Genomic DNA, 17,770 nt, shown 5'->3' on the forward strand with positions numbered 1-17,770 from the left:
CCTTCTGCAAGCGAGAGAAAGTGGAACTGGGCAGTAGCTGTCCAGCTGAGAGGCGATAGAGGATAACACACGCAGGACTTTTCCGGATCAGTGACAAATTAAATGTGAGAACAAATAAACTGAATCCACCGGAGATCTAATCCGTGTCACACTTTGGTTTTCTGTCTCTCTGCAAACAGACTCATTTCCCCTTTAACCTCCTGGCGTCCACATATGTGGACATCACATTTTGGGTTATTTAGACCAAAATACTCAATTTTGCTCTGCAAGGGCCTGATATCCACTTACAAGGACATTATACTGCTACTGTTCTATCGAAATTTTAAATGAATATCCTCATATGTGGCTCTCATTTTTCTTAGAAACATAGATTAGGTTAAAAAAAAGAATCTAGTAATTCTTTGTTTTTACATTGATCAGGTCCCAATCAGCCCAAATATCAAAGAGAAATTAAAAATGCATGCCATGGAAGAGTGGAGGTTAAACAAGCAAAATTGTATTCACTAGATGAAATGAGGGTGCAATATTTTTTTTCACTATAATATAAACTATTTTAGCTATTTTGTAATAACATCTACACGTTTTTTTTAAAATGAAAAAGTAAATCTCAACACAAATAATTAGCAAGCATAAACGTTGAACGTTTGTAAAGGTTGCCTTTTTCACATGAGGCATTGTAAGATATTTATTAAAATCTGAAAAGAATATAAATAATAAATAAAAATTGTAAACTTTAGAAAAAATATATGATTGACTATATGGTCCTTTGAAACTTCTGAGGATTTCTTTGCTTGTTGATTTACAGCAAAAAAAAAGAAAAAAAAAAGAATGACAAATCTGATTATAGCGTGGGTTTTACTCACTGTAATGAATTGTTTTCAATAGCAGGTCTGGACCAGAGTGGCAGCGCAACTACACAATTAGCTTGTTGCAATCTGGTTTTGCAAAAATTAGGCAAGATCATATTAGGCAAGATATATATATATATATATACATATATATATATATATATATGTATATATGTATATATATATATATATATAGTTTTTTTTATGTTTCAGTGTTAACCCGAATATGTGGGCGCAGAGACGAGCTGTGTTAACTGATAGTTGTTTTCAGAGGTGCAATGATTTCAAACTTGTTTCTAATGTAGATCAGACTTTCAGTTTTGCTTTTTGCTCAGTACTGAAAGTCTGCACTTACTTGTTTTTTTTCTTAATGAAACTCCCCAGTTCTTTGTAATTTCATGTTGAGAAACATTTTACATTGCTCTGTGCACACACAGTCTTTCACAGAGTAGTGAATTCCTCCACATCTTCACTCCTAACATTACAGGTTTCACCAGCGTTGCTAGCGTTGCGTAACTTTTCCAGTGTATTGTTGCCTCACTGTCAATTTTTTTGAAACGTTTTACAGAACTGTGTGACTGTTGGTGCTGAATTTAACAATTTGCTCATCTTAACCATTTATTATTGAATTCAGTTGAATTTTATTTATTTAGAGCCAAATCACAACAACAGTTGCTATGAGCAATGGAAAGGAAACACCAGACTCGGGGAGGGGCGGCCATCTGCCGCGACCTGTTAGGTTGAGGGATGGAAAACAAACAAAGGCACGCTGTGAAAGAGAGCCAGATTTTAATAATAATGAAATGCAGAAATGTGTATTAACACAGAGCGAGTGAAACAGGTGACTGAAGAAGAAACACTCAGTGCATCATGGGAGTCGCCCAGCAGCCGAGACCTATTGCACCATAACTAAGGGAGGACTCATGGTCACCTGATCCAACACTAACTATATATCCTAATATAGTGCATTTTTTTTCTGTTTTCCACTGATAAAACTGTTTAACGATTCTATAAATCACAGAATTTTGGATTATTTTAATTTATACATCCTTCTATATTTAAATTGTGGACCAACAATCAAACAGAAGCCATACTGTTGTGTTTTTTTCAAATGTGAGCAGCTTGCCTCATAAATGCATCATCCTTCACTTAGTTTCAGTTCCTGAGAGGTGACATTATTATTGTTTGAATCTTTCCTAAAATGCAATTCACATGACATTTCATCTGGTTTGATGCACCTTAGAAATTCAAGCTACCAAAGCAACAAGAAGCACAAATCATTTTCAGAGACAGCAAACTTCAACAGCATTCAGATAATAAATCCTTTAAATGTTTGTTTGCTTTTAAGCAACGCTTGAATGCAGTGTGACTGTTTTTTCTCCAGAAACATCACTTATATAGTAGAAATAATTATATCCACGCATTTCCTTATAGCTAAAATATTTAAAATTTTGATCTGAATAGTTAACATTTTGAATAAGCACAAGAGTTATTATTTATACCAAGAAGTTTATGCCTGTAGGTCGGCAAACATGATCGGTCAGAAGGTTTTGAATGAATTCTGATAAAAATTTTGTGTCCATTAAAGACAGGCGTACATCCACCAATGTCTTCAAAGTCAACTTAATGATTTATTGGTCAGAATTTGAAAAATAACTTGTAAACTTATAAAAATAAACTATGATTCTTACAACTGTATAGTGTGTTGTCACGGGTTCATATGTCGTGTCACATTTGACCTTTGATCTCTCCTTTAAGGGTTAATAGAGCGATCTGAAGGTCAAAGTGATTATAGTGTTTCTTACTGTTGTTCTTTGTACTGACAGCATCCAGGCACATAAGGTATCTGTTACGGCCCTAGCAGGGCCTCCTCCTGAAGGTGCCTGTGTGGGCGTGTCCCACCACCTCTTCTGCCTGAGGTGCCACCTTTCCCTGTTACGCAGCTGACTCACATCAGTAATTAAAAGTATTTAAGCCCAGGGAAAGGTGAGCTCTGGGCCAGAGTGCCAGTAGTGTGGTTACAGCGAGTGAGCTTACAGCTAGTGAGCTGTGTTTTTGGTGGTTTTCAGCTAGTGAGCTGCTCTTTCTTTTTGGCTTACGTTTTACTTTATTGACCAACGCCTGAGTTTTGTTTGTTTCCTTAAATGGTAATAGCGGCTTGTCCGTCTCTTTTAGTTAGTATAAATTGAAACTTTAATAAAACTCTTTAATTTAACCCTTTTGCCTCCTTGACTCCTTTTTCTGACCCAGTCAATTCTGTTACTTCCCCCTCCCCGCCTAGACCGCTCAGGGGAACGTAACAAGTGGGGGCTCGTCCGGGATTGTTGAAAAGGAAGTTTTGAGTTGGAATTGGTTTTTGATTATCTTGTTTTTTTTCACCTTTAGACATTCAACTTCCCAGTTAAGTTAGGTGAGTGTCCAGCTGAGCTTATTAAGTTCTTCCTTCGGGCACTATTTTGTTATTTTGCCTTTTTTATTTTCGGAGTAATCCTGGGCAGGGATTAGTTCCCTGTTGGGGGTAGGCAATTCAGGGCCCCGGTCGCTGAAGTTCTGCCTTTCAAGTCGCCTCGAGCCCAGCACGCTCCAGAAGATAGGTAGGTAAAGGTTGTTGTGCTTAGGAACTGGGTAAGTTGTGTTTGTTTATTGTGTATGCTGTAAGAGGTCAGTTGGTCAGTTAAACTAAGTTGTGTAGTTTTCTGTTAATTGTTCAGTAGTCGCTGAGTGAGTTGGCAGACGGGTGTGGTAGTGTCCTAATTAGGGTGTTTTCTAACCCTTCTCCGGCCCCCAAAATGGCTGATGAAGCCATCAGTGCACAGGTGTCTAGAAGCTCGTTTGTAAGCAGTAACATCCACCTGGTTCCCGTTTTCTGTGAATCCAGTGTTGAGAGCTTCTTCAGTGTGTTTGAAAGCATAGCAACTGCATTACAGTGGCCTGAAGACGTGTGGGGGTTGATGTTGCTGTGTAAATTCACAGGTAAGGCTCAGCAAGCTTGCTCTGGTCTGTCTAGGCTGGACAGCCTAGTTTATGAAAAGATCAAAAGTGCCTTCCTCCAAGCCTATGAACTTGTGCCTGAGGCCTATAGGCAGAACTTTCGAGGTTTGGAGTTGGCACAGGGTCAGTCCTACCTTGACTTTGCTCGGGAGAAGGCAAAGCTTTTTGGTAGGTGGTGCTCTGCAAGCCAGGTTAACAGTTTGGGGTCGTTACGTGAGCTCATGCTTGTGGAGGATTTTAAAAACTCTGTTCCTGAGTGTATTGCTCTTTATTTAAGTGAACAGAGGGTTTCCACTTTACAGCAGGCTGCCATACTGGCCGATGAGTTTACCCCAACTCATAAAACAAATGCTGTAGAATGTGACATCCCTTCTCACTACAATACATCTTGGAGAGCTAGGAGGGAGCCAGCTAACGAGGCTGAAAAAGTGGTGGTTTCAAGTTCCAAAGCAAAACTGTGTTTCTTCTGCCACAAGCCTGGCCATGTGGTTGCTGGTTGTGTGAAACTTAAGCGGAAAGCGTATCGAAAGGGAAGAAGGCCTGATTTGAAAACAGTCACTCATGGTTCTCAAACTAACAAGGTTGTCAGGCCCAGCAAAGGACCACACTTGGGGCATAGTTGTGTAAGGGGCTCCTGTGGTCAGTGTAAGGGGTCAATTAACCCTGAACGGCCGCTGGTTGACAATTTCCCAGGTCCCCAAAATGACCTGCAGGGGAACAGACTGTGTATAAAACCACCAGTAAGACCCGCAACCCTGGCTAACAAACATGCCTGTACCGATGACTTGAGGAATCGTCTGCAAAGTGTTTCAATAAGGCCCACTAGCTGCCTGCTGGGTTCTCCACATATGATGGTTCCAAGCCCTGGCTATCACATGGGACACTCTTTCAAGGGTCTGGGGCCACTCTCTGTCAATGTTGTGAACCCACTGAGATGGGGTTGGCAGCTTCCGCAGGAAATGCCCAACCATTGCTATGGGGTTTGGTAGGTGGAAAGCCTGCAAGTAGGTGATGAAACGGTTATGGACTTGTTTTGGTTATCGTGATAGTTTGACAAACCACGGGTTTGTATTTATGGGAGGGGGTGTTACGGCCCTAGCAGGGCCTCTCTCCTCCTGAAGGTGCCTGTGTGGGCATGTCCCACCACCTCTTCTGCCTGAGGTGCCACCTTTCCCTGTTACACAGCTGACTCACATCAGTAATTAAAAGTATTTAAGCCCAGGGAAAGGTGAGCTCTGGGCCAGAGTGCCAGTAGTGTGGTTACAGCTAGTGAGCTGTGTTTTTGGTGGTTTTCAGCTAGTGAGCTGCTCTTTCTTTTTGGCTTACGTTTTACTTTATTGACCAACGCCTGAGTTTTGTTTGTTTCCTTAAATGGTAATAGCGGCTTGTCCGTCTCTTTTAGTTAGTATAAATTGAAACTTTAATAAAACTCTTTAATTTAACCCTTTTGCCTCCTTGACTCCTTTTTCTGACCCAGTCAATTCTGTTACTTCCCCCTCCCCGCCTAGACCGCTCAGGGGAACGTAACAGTATCACATATGAAAATTATGTTGTTATGACTTTGTTATGTACACTGCAGTAATTGTTTAAGTAATGACTCATTTGAATACATGTACAATTTTTCTGAATATGTTTTTTGGGGTTGTTTTGGTAAACAAGATCAATTTATGGTCAAAATCTTTTTTTCACATGATATATTTTGATAAACATTTAAACAAATTTCAGTAAATTACTCTAAATGCATATATTATATACAAATTAAAAAAAATCATACTCAAAATTATATCAAGTTTATTAAAATAATGAAATCCTGCACTTATTTTTACTACACTGGGAACACCTTAAAGTGTGTTTAAGAAGGAAATAAAATTAATATCTACAGATTACGATACTATTAACATCATTATTATATTGCAAAAAAATAACTCACTCCTGGTTGTATTTTTGTTTCTCTTTACATCACATCATATTTGATCTAGATAATTTCAATTCATGAATTTAGCATTTAGCATTTCCTACACAGACTAATTACAAGAAATGGAGAGAAAAAAAACCCAAGCGATGATCTTCTCTCCTAGAGTTGCGAAACTAACTGATCAAGCAGTCTGTGTATTAAGGCCCCACCCAACTCTTGTATAATTTAAGAATTTTTTCGTCATGAGGTGATGTGCGTAAATAACCAAAAAGCGTCTTGCATAAGCTCAAGTTCCCACAGCTCCTCCGGTGTGTAATCTATGGATTTAAACTTGCAAGAGTCATTGAGGGACAGGAACTCGTGTCCTGGAAATGTGGGCTAATTTGTTAAGAATAGAAGGAAGTTAATCGGCAGGATGACAATACCACCTCTGCATCCTTCATAGATGAACAATCCAACATTACATAGCACTTCAAAGATCCACTATTGTCAGTTTGCAGGGCAGGGAAAGACGACATGAGGCTATTGACAAAAATGTGGTGATAGTAACGATGATGTGATTCATGGTTTAACATCAAGCAGCAGCTGTCAAAGCGTTTTCCTGATGTTCTGCTCTTCCTCCTGCTGAGCACAGCTGAGAAAAACACTCGCACACCTGGAAGCAGCCAAAAATTATTTTTGTCAAACACAGCTGAGTCCCTCTCTTCCTCCGCCTTCAAGGTGTGTGTGTCCCACGTCTTCCTCACTATGGAGCCCTGTGACAGAGAGTCTTCCCGCCTCGTTTACACACAACCACATCCTGAGTGTTACGCACAGAGAGGAAGTGCTTCGGGGGAAGAAAAGGGTAAGTAAAGAACAGAAATACACACTGGGACTGACAGAAAAGCTGTGATATATTATTGTAGAAAATAAGCTTTAAAAAAAATCCCAGTTTGCTCTATAGGAAAAATTTCATGTCCAAATTCTGGCATATTCCTTTCCTGCAGGTGCACTAATCCAAAAAAGAGTGTGCATAATATTTTAAACCTCTTATTAAAGGGACACTCCACTGCACACGCTTGCAGGTTCCCTCGTAGTAAAGTCTCTCCTGCACACACTTAGAGCTTCTCACCTATAATACGAGTGTTGACCTACTAAGTTGGAAATGGGCAAGAGGTCTGGCTCAGAGACCGCTATTGTCTTCTCAGTGAGCCCATGGAAAACATGATTCCTGCCATCAGTGGCAGAGGTAATGAGCCTGAACTTTATGAATGTGGGTGTTTTTCATAATGTCCTAAGTGCCGGTTTGTTCATGCGGATGTTTGTGCTCTCCATAGACGGTGGGGGTCCTGACTGTCGCAGAGGCCTTTGTGTCTGGAGTGTATCGCTGCATCGCCTCCAACTCTGCGGGGGCAGACCAGCTAGACATCCACTTCTACATCACAGGTGATCCCAGACAAGATCAATCATTGTGGGAGTTTTCTTTCCTTATTCCCACATCATAAACATGGAGTAAAGCTTCTGCTTGATCCTTTGTACATTAACTCGAAGTCTCTTTATGCAGAGCCTGCATGTTCCCAAAATAGAAACACCAAACTATCTTATACTTATTTGATTATTTTACCCATTCAAATATATAGTTAGATTTCTTTTAGTTTTTTGCAGATTTGACTCTGCACACCACTATAGTGGAATTTCAAACATTCAAGATGAAACTGCAGAGCAGACTCTCAGATTTAATTCAGGGACTTTAAAAAGGTATTGCATGAATTGTTTAAAAATGACAGCTTTTAACACAAGTCCACCCTTTTTTAAACACTCAATTAGATAAACTAACATAATCTTAAATATAAGGATTGTTTTTAATATTTGGATAAAAAAACCATCTGCAGTCAGTGACTCTCTGTAGTGTAGAACCCATGAACATCACCAAATGTCCTGTTTTCGTCCCTAAGATGCTTTGCCAGGTCTGCAGCTGCCTTCAGTATGTGGGTCTCTGTGCCTTCAGTTTTGTATTTAATACATGTGAAATGTGCTCTGTTGGGTTGAGATCAGGTGAATGACTTGGCCACTGAAACATATCCCATTTCTTTGACTTAAGAAACTCTTGGGTTGCACTGTCCAATCAGTTTTGTGCCGTTTGGCTGAATCAGAGCAGAGAATAGAACCCTGTACACTTTACAATCCATCCTACTACTTCTAGCAGCTCTCACATCATGAATGTACAATAGTGCCTTAATTCCTTTGGCAGCCATACATTACTATTCTGTCACGAGTGGCTTAAAAGCTGTGACACATAATCAGACCATTAGTCAAGTAAAACAACAAAAACATTTTATTTGAATTCAACAAAACTCAATGAAGTTACAAAGGAAAAAAAACATTCCTCAGTCAGTAAGTGAGTAGTGTTGGCATGTTTGCTTTTTGCCTAACGTGGTGAGTGAAATGTTGTTTGGGTAGAGAGAAAAGGAAAAAGGTCGAGTTGTTTTTCCCCCCGAGGGAGCAAATGGAGTGCGCGTCTATACTGGTGAAGACTGGGCCGAGGTGTTCCCAGTCACTAATAACTCAACCACACCCGCTGTGCATCTCTAACACAAAACACACAAAGACAACCTGCCAGCCCAGCAACCAAAAGAGGCAGGTTCATCACGTTGTCTCCACTATGTTTGACAGATGATGCGGTAAACTTCATGAGCTGTTTTCTCTTCATTCTGGTGCAAGTTTAACTTGGTTTTAATTTTTCCAAAGATCTTTTTTTCACCAGTGCAGGCTCTTTTAGTTTGTTTTCTGACAAAGTCTAATGCTTCCTTCTTGTTCCTGAATGTAACCAATGGTTTGTACCTTTGCAAACCCTCTGTATTTACACGCATGTAGGTCTCTTCATTGTGGACCTTACAATGATGCATCTACCTCTTCGAGACTGTTCTTGACTAGATAATGTGATGGGATTTTTCTTAACCATGGAAAGAATTCTGCGATCATCCATTTTAGTCACCTTCTCTGGTATTTCAGGCCTTTTGGTGTTGCAGAGCTGGCAAGTGGATTCATGAATCATTATTTTTAAGGAGTATAATAGATTATTTGGGTTTTTTTAGTCTAATGATAACTTTCAAGGGAAAAACTGCTTGTCGGCCAGTTGACCTCTTACTTCTGTGCCTCTAAAAATGTGGGACTGTGTGTAAGAACAGTTAATGCAATACTTTTGCATTGAATTAAAGCTGAAATCCACAAAGGCAAAATAGCACACATGAAAAACACCTTTATTCAAAAACTTAACTGTAAACAACTCCATTACTAGCATGAAGGTTAAAATCCTCTGAAATCTATGATTCATATTGATTTGCTTTTTACACCAATGCGCGCACACACACATTCATGCATTCCCTAATGGCTGGCACATTTTCAGGGTTTTATGATGAACTTGAGCTTACAACATCTTTACTATGTTGTATGAAAAACAAAATACCCTTCAGTCAACATTAGCAGTAAATGAAGAGGCCATAAATATGTGCAAATGTCCATACAAGCTTATTCGCATAATGATCATGTTTGAAAAACAAAAAAAGATAAGGATATTGAGTATTGCAAGAGTATTGCAGCAAGATCACCACACTGATATAAAAAGAGACCTTGTTGTCTCAGAGCAATGGATTTAAATGGTTGACAATAATAATAAAATAAAACTGCAGTCAGTATGATGCAGATATACTTAAAGCCAGAAGTGTGAATTACTGTTCAGATACAAGAACTGAAGTAAAGCTGAGCAGAAATGCCTGCACAAAGATATCAGGCAGAGTTGAAAATACCCGGTAGCACATAACAGTTTGCATGCATCACGTACATTTCGTACTCTGTAGTTTTGCATGCCATGTGAAGTGTGTTGTACAGGTAAAACCTGAGTGTGTATGTGTCTGCAGTCAGGCTGCGCTGAGCTTTTAGTGTGTGAGCAAGAGCGAAACAGGAACCTGGCGCTCTTATCATTCCACTTCCCCGTGCAGCGCACTTCCTTGGACTGGCAGGTCCACTTATTTCGGGAGGCCTTGGGGTGTTCGAGAAAGATAAACACTATCTGCCATCAGGAAACTCTCAAGCCGTTTCCACGGGAAGTTTCAGATGGCTAAAGTAAATAAAAAGCCTTTTTACTGTATTCCACTAGCTGCTTTAACCCACAATAGCCATTCAACATAGTCATCAAAGGTTATAGAAATGAAGACTTGGTAGAATGAGCTCTCCTGGTTTCAGGCACCAGTCAGGATCCAGACTCGCATGTTGGGAAACTGAGACGGCTTATTCATCTCAGTGGAGGGTTATTTGTTTATACCTCCTCCTTACTTCTTCTTTCCAACTAATCCATGTATTTCTCTGCTCTGTGTCTCCATCAGATGTCCCTGGAGGCTTCTGTGTAAAGCAGCTGGAGGAGGCCAGAGAGGGTGGAGACCTCCACCTCACCTGTTTAGCCAATAAATACCTGTACACAGCACTGTCATGGCAGAGAGTGAACAACACAGAGGAAGCCCAGTCTCGCGGCTTAAATAATCAGCAGTTCACATTTGGAGAGTTCTCCAACTCGCTGGTCCTGTTAATAAGCAACCTGACGGCCAGAGACAGTGGAGCCTACAGATGCTCCGCCCGCCACATCGTCACCGGGCAGGAGACACACCTGGACACACAGGTGGAGGTGACAAGTGAGTAATCTCAACCTAACGCACTCATAAAGAAGAAAGCTTTTTTTTTTTTACAGTACCCTTTTAAAACTGCACAAAGCTTTTGAAGATAAGTGAAGCCTATTGTAGTTTGAACTGTTTTGCTTATGGCGATCTTTAATATGTGTTTGCAGACTTACAGAAGGAGTTTAACTTAAAATTAATTTTCTATAAAAAGAAAAGAAAAAAAAGGACATATTGAGGACATTTAAACTCACAGCCTCTTCATGTTGTTCTAGTACTTTATGTTGCAGTTGTTTGCAAACACACACATTCACAGAGGTCTTGCTGCTTGGGAATGGGTCCCCTTAGTTTCCTGGGGCCCCACCCTAGCTTTGCTCTTGCACTCCAGCTCAGCACCTCTTTCACGTGGGAATGAGCTCTTGACTGGAGGAAGAGCACACAATGGCACTTCCCACAATGCCACATTTACAGGCCCCTGTGCAGCGCTGCAGGAACAATCAGCCAATCAGACACTGTCAAGCCCCAGCCCTCGCAGACAATCATCAATTGTTGTGCAGGAGGAAGATAGAGGAAACAACAATCAGTTGCTGTGGTTAAGTGACTTTTCTTCGTGTCTTTTACGGCTGTTCTGAATACAATCAGGGCTTAGCGCGTCAACTTCCTCCCACGGGACACCCAGCAAGGGAATTACTAGAGATACGGGGTGACTAGGATGAAAGAAGTGGTGGTGGTGGGGCTGGAAAAACAAGAAAAGGGGAGAAACGGAGAAAAATTTTAAGCATAGAGAGTATGAAGTCATCTATTTTTATTATCATGTATCGTTGTGCAGTTATAGTGTATAAGAGCTGTGTTGGCCTCATTGTATGCACTCACGCACAAGCAGCTGTCCGCACAATGAAAATGTTCTGAAATTAGTTTTGGTTTTTCTTTTGTTTTTAGTTCAATTCAGTTTCACTTCATTTCCGGAGTGATTTTTGATTGTTTCAGCTCAGTTTTTCTAGTTGGAAAATCCGTAGTTTTACTTTCATTTTTATTACTTTCACTTTTACTCCTTTTATTTATCACTTCAAAACAGGAGTCACTCTCTGTCTATGAATACACATAACACTTTCTGAACTCAAAGTCATGTCATGTAGACATCCAACGTCTTAGTAAAGAAAATGTACCAAAGCTTTGTCCAGAATGTTGCGTTGACGTAAATTAAGAACAATTCCTGGATATTTCTATTTTATTTCAGATGGCTTATTTTTTTTAACCCCTTCACACTGAATGAGTCAGATTTGTTACGTGAGTTTTTTGTACGTTTTTGAGACTCCTACAGCAGAAGTGTGATTACCGCCCACACTAAAAAATTGCACACACCCCTGTTCTCTGCTGGCCATCGGGGCAGGGGGGCTGGGCGCTCAGGTATGTACCAGCTCACTCCCGGTGGCTACTTGGCAGGGCCTGGTGCCTGTTGCTCGGTCAGGCCTCTTCCGGGGCAAAGGGGGCCCTCAGGCCTCCGGCCTCTGGGCCTGTGACTCGGTTCACTCTGGCACAGCTGGCTGCCGGCAGAGCCGGCGAGAACATCACTGCAGCCCCCTCTGGCTTCTGCTCTGAGGCTATTGGGTGACCCCTCATCTGGGGCTCTCCTCAGCTTTTCCCAGGAGGGTGGCATGGATGCCCCTCCGGTGGTCCTCCTTGGGCTCTCGCACTTTGGGGCCTCTGGATGTCTGGGGCCTGGAACTCCTCCATGCCTGCTTCATGCCCTGGGGGACAGGGCTATGGCTCTCTACACCCTCTAGCAGACCATTACATGGGGAAACCTTTTGAATACAAGCGCGCTGATGCACACAGGTGTGCAAACGGGTGTTCACTGTTCATAGACATAAACTACACCTTTATTGGCTGCTATTTCCAAGCACATTGTGCGCTGTCGGTCCTGCTTGCTACACAACAACATTCAATATTTAGTATTTACTGCTGTTTACACTTAGCTAGATTAACGTGATGGTGTTGTGTTTAGTATGTTGCTCTGTTTTGTTTTGTTTTGCTTGTTTTCACTTCTTTTTCTCTCAACAGGTGATCCAGGAGATTTTTTTTTTCTCTTCTTTCTCTTTTTAAGTGCCCTTTCTCACTGTCCCTCTTCCCTTGTTTTTCTTTTCCTTCATCTTTCTTTCTCCCTTTCCTATCCCTCACTCATGTCTGTCCCGTCTGTAACAACTGAAAATAAAATAAAATAAATAATAACAACAAAGGTCGATCAAATGGACCAATACGGCAAGGCCGTGATGATCCATTTGGCAAAGTAAATCCATTGGGTCTCCTTGTTGGTCTTCAGAAAACAATTCTGACGGCTAAAGAACCAAATGGGACAGGCAAAAATAAAATAAAATTTAAAAAATAAAATTGCACAATAGATTTTTAAGCAATAAATTGAAGGGAAGAAATGTTGCAAATATAATGCAAGTTAAAACTCCAATCCAAATTAATTTTTTGTTGTTTTTTGTTTTTTTTAATCTGTCATGAAGTTCAATAAAAACTACTAATAATAATAATCATTTTTATTATTAGTTTTTCAGACTTAGTTTGAGTTTTGAGTTTAATTTTATTAACCTTGAATTCACCCCATTGTTGCTGCTCTTTGTATTGCAGGGTTATTAATAAAAAAAAAAAAGGCCCAAGAGGACCCAAACTTCAGCTGAGTCACAGGTTTAAGCCAAGGCCACTCTTCCACGTGTGTCACTACAGCATTGTAGTTATTGTCCAAAAGTGGCACGGATCCAGAAAACTATGGGAAACAAATAGCAGCAGTTTCACTTTATCACAAAACTGTTCAAGGCTGTAACTACGACTGTGACTACTGTAAAAACTGGCCGTTTTGGGTTTTTTTTGTTAATTATCAAGTGGTGAAAAAACAGATTAGCCCACAAGAACTGAGAAGTTCTTATTTTTAGTTCTTATTATCAGCAGTGGGTAAATGGATCCTTACTGTACCTCAAGTTATGTAGAGACTATAAAGTTACTTTAAAGGTCAACTACGGGGACTTTTAGCTCAAAAGGTGTAACCAAAATAATCCTAAAATGATCCAAATGTCTGCTAATTTAACATTTAAATCACAGAAGAAGAAAACATCTATGCAACTCCATTCATATTCATCTATACATTTATTTATCAATTATTCAAAGTGTCACTACTGGTGACACTTGCAAGTAGCGTACAGCTGACAGTTCGATATAAGGTGCCAGACGACCCAAACATGAGCAGCTGTAGGGCCAAAGTCAAGGGCACAGTTGTGTTTTTCCACGATAAAGAAAAATCTGTTTTCATCAAGCCCATTCTTCTACATGTGTCACTACCAGCTCATACTTATTGTCCAGAAGTGGCACGGATCCAGAGAACTGTGGGAGAAAATAGCTCTGGTTGCATTTCTACAGATTTTAAATAATCCTCAGCAAACAATAATCTTACAAATTTATGTTTGTGTGTGCGTGTGTGTGCAATTAATGCCATATTCAGGTGACTCTGTAGTTGTATATACAGCTAAAATACACAATCATCATGTATTTTGGCTCATGATTCCTGTTCTGGTGTATTTTTACTGTTCAGCAGTCACTAATTTTGGCCACAACAGGCAAAGCGGAAAAACTGTAATGAAGAGTATGAAAATGAACAAAGTTGGCAATAAGCAAAAGAGACTTCCATTTCCTTAGTTAGTATAGATCAAAACAGAGCTAAAAGTAGACACAGCAGTGGAAACTGCAAGAAACAATGTGCTCAAAGTACAAATTATTCTTGCAATAGAAATGTACAAGATGACACAAACGTCTGAAGCTCGCTAATGTTTCTTTATTTCATCAAAAAGGAAAATAACTCACTATGGCATAATGTTACCATACAATCAAAGTGGAGATGATTTTGCTTTAAACAGTACTCTGGTGTCTCGGTAATCTGTCAAATGAATGTTTAAACTTGATTATTTTTGTGTTTTTTGCTGCAAAAAATATTTGTAAAAAACTACTATACGTCTTCAATAATGATATGAAGTAAAATCAATCGCCTACCTCTGAAATATAGTGGAGCAGAAGTATAAAACAAGGGGGAAATGGAAATACATGCATAAACCACAAGGACAGTATAATTAATGCATTCAGTTAGATTACACCCAAACACTCATCTGTGCTGCACTGTTAGATGCTAAATATCCTCAAGGAACCACTGACACTGCTGCAGTAGTTTGTCGAGGAACCACTCAGAATGTTTTTGAGCTCATTATTATTATTAGAAGTAGTACTAGTGGCAATATAAGTCCCATAAATACACAATCTCTCAAATATTACATGAGACAGATTAAGCAGAAAATTCAGATTAAAGTTATCATAATTCATCTCTTTCTCCCCCTTCAGTCCTGGAGCCTCCTGTCCTGGTGAGTAATTTGACAGATTGCACCGTTAATGTTAGCAGCTCAGTGACCCTCAGCTGTCCATCTCGAGGGGTCCCACCCCCAACCATCACATGGTACAAAGACCAGCGTGCTCTGCTGCAGGGATCAGGTAAAGAAATCTTAACGCGTAAACTTTAGCGGTAAACCGGTGGTCTGTAATTTATTTGATGCCGTCTTTAGGTATTGTTATATCAGCAGAGGAAGCAAGGCTCCATATTGACCGGATCACAGTGGAGGACGAGGGTCTCTATACGTGCCAGGCAACCAATGAGAGGGGGTCTGCTGAGAGCTCGGCCTACATATGGGTTAGCGGTAAGAATCGCTGCCTTTTAATTGGCTCTCCACACAGCTGCCTATGTAACACATCCATATATAACCACTTTTGAACGTGCTTTGTTTTCACGTGTTTAAATAGGTGTGTAATGTGGATGCAGACATTTAGTAAAGTACATCACATTGTTTTGATGTAGTGTTTATACAGAGAGTGTGTCAGTTCTATTAATGGAGGATGATGAACGTCTGTTTATTAATTTCTAAGTAAACATTGATCAAAGTACGTCTTAACATAAACGTACTCAGCCTTTTGTTCAGTTTCCCTCATTCACACACCCACCCACACACACACACACACACACACACACACACACACACACTGACGTCCGGAGGTAGTAGAGGAGGCAGGACCTCTGGGGTTCCTCCCAGTCCAGGTCTGGAAAAAGAGAACTGACCGTCTGTGTGTGTGTGTGTGTGTGTGTGTGTGTGTGTGTGTGTGTGTGTGTGTGTGTGTGTGTGTGTGTGTGTGTGTGTGTGTGTGTGTGTTGTTGTGTTCGGATCAGTGAGGAAGGAAGCTGTCTCCCATTTTTATTTCCTCCGGAAGGGTCCGGCCTACGTCTCCAAGAGGCTCCACATAGTAGTGAGCTGGGCATTTCTTCATCATCCCATTAAAAAGATTTGAAAATAGTAATAAACCCACATTTAATGAGAGGGAAGGATGATGGTCTCTGTGCGTTATGTGACCTTGAAATCACAGTGACCCCATTCGGATGGATAATTAAAGCATCAAGTACCTCAGTCTGATAAACTATTGTAATTCTCATAACTGCAAAAAGGAATAAACATTAATTTTATCAATTAATATATTCTTTTATGTACATATATTCTACCCTCCGCTGCTCAGGATTTTTATGTAGAGTAAAGAATAAATACCTTGAGACTTAAGCAGCATTAAGCTACTGGGTGTGTTTATGTGTGCAGGTGCTCCAGAAAGCTCATTTCTTGAAATCCCTACTCTCACCTGTACCTGTGTGGTGGCTGCTCTCTTTTGGTTTTTGATCACGCTCTTCATACGAAAAATGAAGCAGGTGAGAGGATTATTTTGCTTGTTTTTTTTTTTTGTTTGTTTTATGCATAATGAGAAAAATATGTACTATCACTTTTATGTTTTCTATACTTCATATATTTGAAAAAGTCCTAGATTGCTTTTACAGTATGCTTTAGATCATTATCCTGTACACTTCACAATCCATCCACAGTTTCTCTCTTTCTCCAATCTTTTTTTTTCCTCCCATCATTTTGGTAACCTTGGTTTCATCTGTCCAAACTAGTTTTTCCATGACTCTTTTTGAGGCCCCTTGATGTTGCAGAGCTGCCCACTGCATTCCTTCTTTTTTCCTCTCTCGCTGATAGGTTTATTTGAGCGTTTTCTCGGTCTAATAATGACCTCTGTTTCTTGGAATCAGACCAGCTCCAGATCTTTCATCTGTTTAGTTTGTCATTAAAAGAAATGGGGGAAAGCCCTCACTGGCTTATGAAACTGCTTGCCAATTATTTCTGAGCCTCTAAAAACGAGGCAATCTGTATAAAAAATGTCTATAACTCATAAACAGTAAATCCAATACTTTTGCAAATCCCTGTAATTAAAACTGAACGTCTTCCACTTCTATCGCATCCACTGTAATTATGTACAGAGGCAACACTACAGTAATAGCCATTATCCAACAGCCATGTCGACATCACAGGTGCTGATTGTGAATAATAGAGCTGAGCCTTTTTGCTGCGCAGCCGCCTTGTGTTGTGATCCTACAGTGTTGTATATGCTATTTTCATCTGTTTGTCATGTGGCTGAGTGTTTCTCACTCTCCTGCCAATTTGATTGCCTCACAGCAGTTTGCGTACTGTCACTTTTATTTTATTTGTCTAAGTGTTTCCCACACTGTAGCACTTCTGCCCTACCATTATCCCACTTATTGGACTTGTGTAATGCGACTCTGGCTGATGTTTGGTAGCTTTGGTGGTAGCTTTAGATGGGCAGGAAGAGGCTCCACTTTTACTCTTAAGATCCGCTTACCCCTCCAAGTTGGCGCAGGTACTCCATCCTGCAGTCAGTTATGTTTTCTATGTCTCTGAAAGAATAACTGATGGAGGATGACCATGACAAATGCCCATCATGTTTTGGCGATCATCCTGAATTCACAGAACCAAAGTTAACTGTGTTGGGATTGAGGGCGATTTTTCACCAGCACCTCAGCTCTTCCTTTAACCTCCCTCTCCTCTTTCACATGTTTTTCTCAGTGAATATTTTTATGCTAGTAAATAACAATTTCCGTAATAATTTTATTTTCCTAGACTGATGCAAGGTGTTTGTATATGCTTAAGGAACTAGTGGCTTAGATTAAACTAGATGATTAGATGATACTTTATTAATCCCTCGGGTGGGTTCCTCCGGGATATTCAGTTATTTATTTATTTATTTATTTTAGAGAGATTAAAGTAAAGGTCTGTTTCTGCCCGGTTTCGAACCGGGGACCTTTCGCGTGTGAGGCGAACGTGATAACCACTACACTACGGAAACCGCTCGACGGCTTAGTGTACAACAGAATATACAAATTAATGCTTTGACATCGATAGGCACAAAAACAAATTAATTGTGCATTCAAATGCACAATT

At 40.2% G+C, this 17,770-nt stretch overlaps 1 protein-coding gene and 1 non-coding gene across 2 annotated transcripts in view; one reads left to right on the plus strand and one right to left on the minus strand.

The window, feature by feature from the left end:
- Positions 1-17,770, plus strand: part of flt1 (fms related receptor tyrosine kinase 1) — a 49,736-nt gene that overhangs the window by 24,909 nt on the left and 7,057 nt on the right. Inside the window, exons 11-16 of the mRNA XM_026179532.1 lie at positions 6,475-6,598; positions 7,071-7,179; positions 10,116-10,418; positions 14,787-14,933; positions 15,005-15,136; positions 16,079-16,185. Coding sequence (XP_026035317.1) covers positions 6,475-6,598; positions 7,071-7,179; positions 10,116-10,418; positions 14,787-14,933; positions 15,005-15,136; positions 16,079-16,185 — 922 coding nt within the window. The remainder of the gene's footprint in view (positions 1-6,474; positions 6,599-7,070; positions 7,180-10,115; positions 10,419-14,786; positions 14,934-15,004; positions 15,137-16,078; positions 16,186-17,770) is intronic.
- On the minus strand, positions 17,603-17,675 carry trnav-cac (transfer RNA valine (anticodon CAC)). The gene has a single exon. It is a non-coding gene; the product is annotated as a tRNA-Val (tRNA).

Source organism: Astatotilapia calliptera, chromosome 9 (assembly GCF_900246225.1).
Source record: "Astatotilapia calliptera chromosome 9, fAstCal1.2, whole genome shotgun sequence".
Taxonomy (NCBI): Eukaryota; Metazoa; Chordata; class Actinopteri; order Cichliformes; family Cichlidae; genus Astatotilapia; species Astatotilapia calliptera.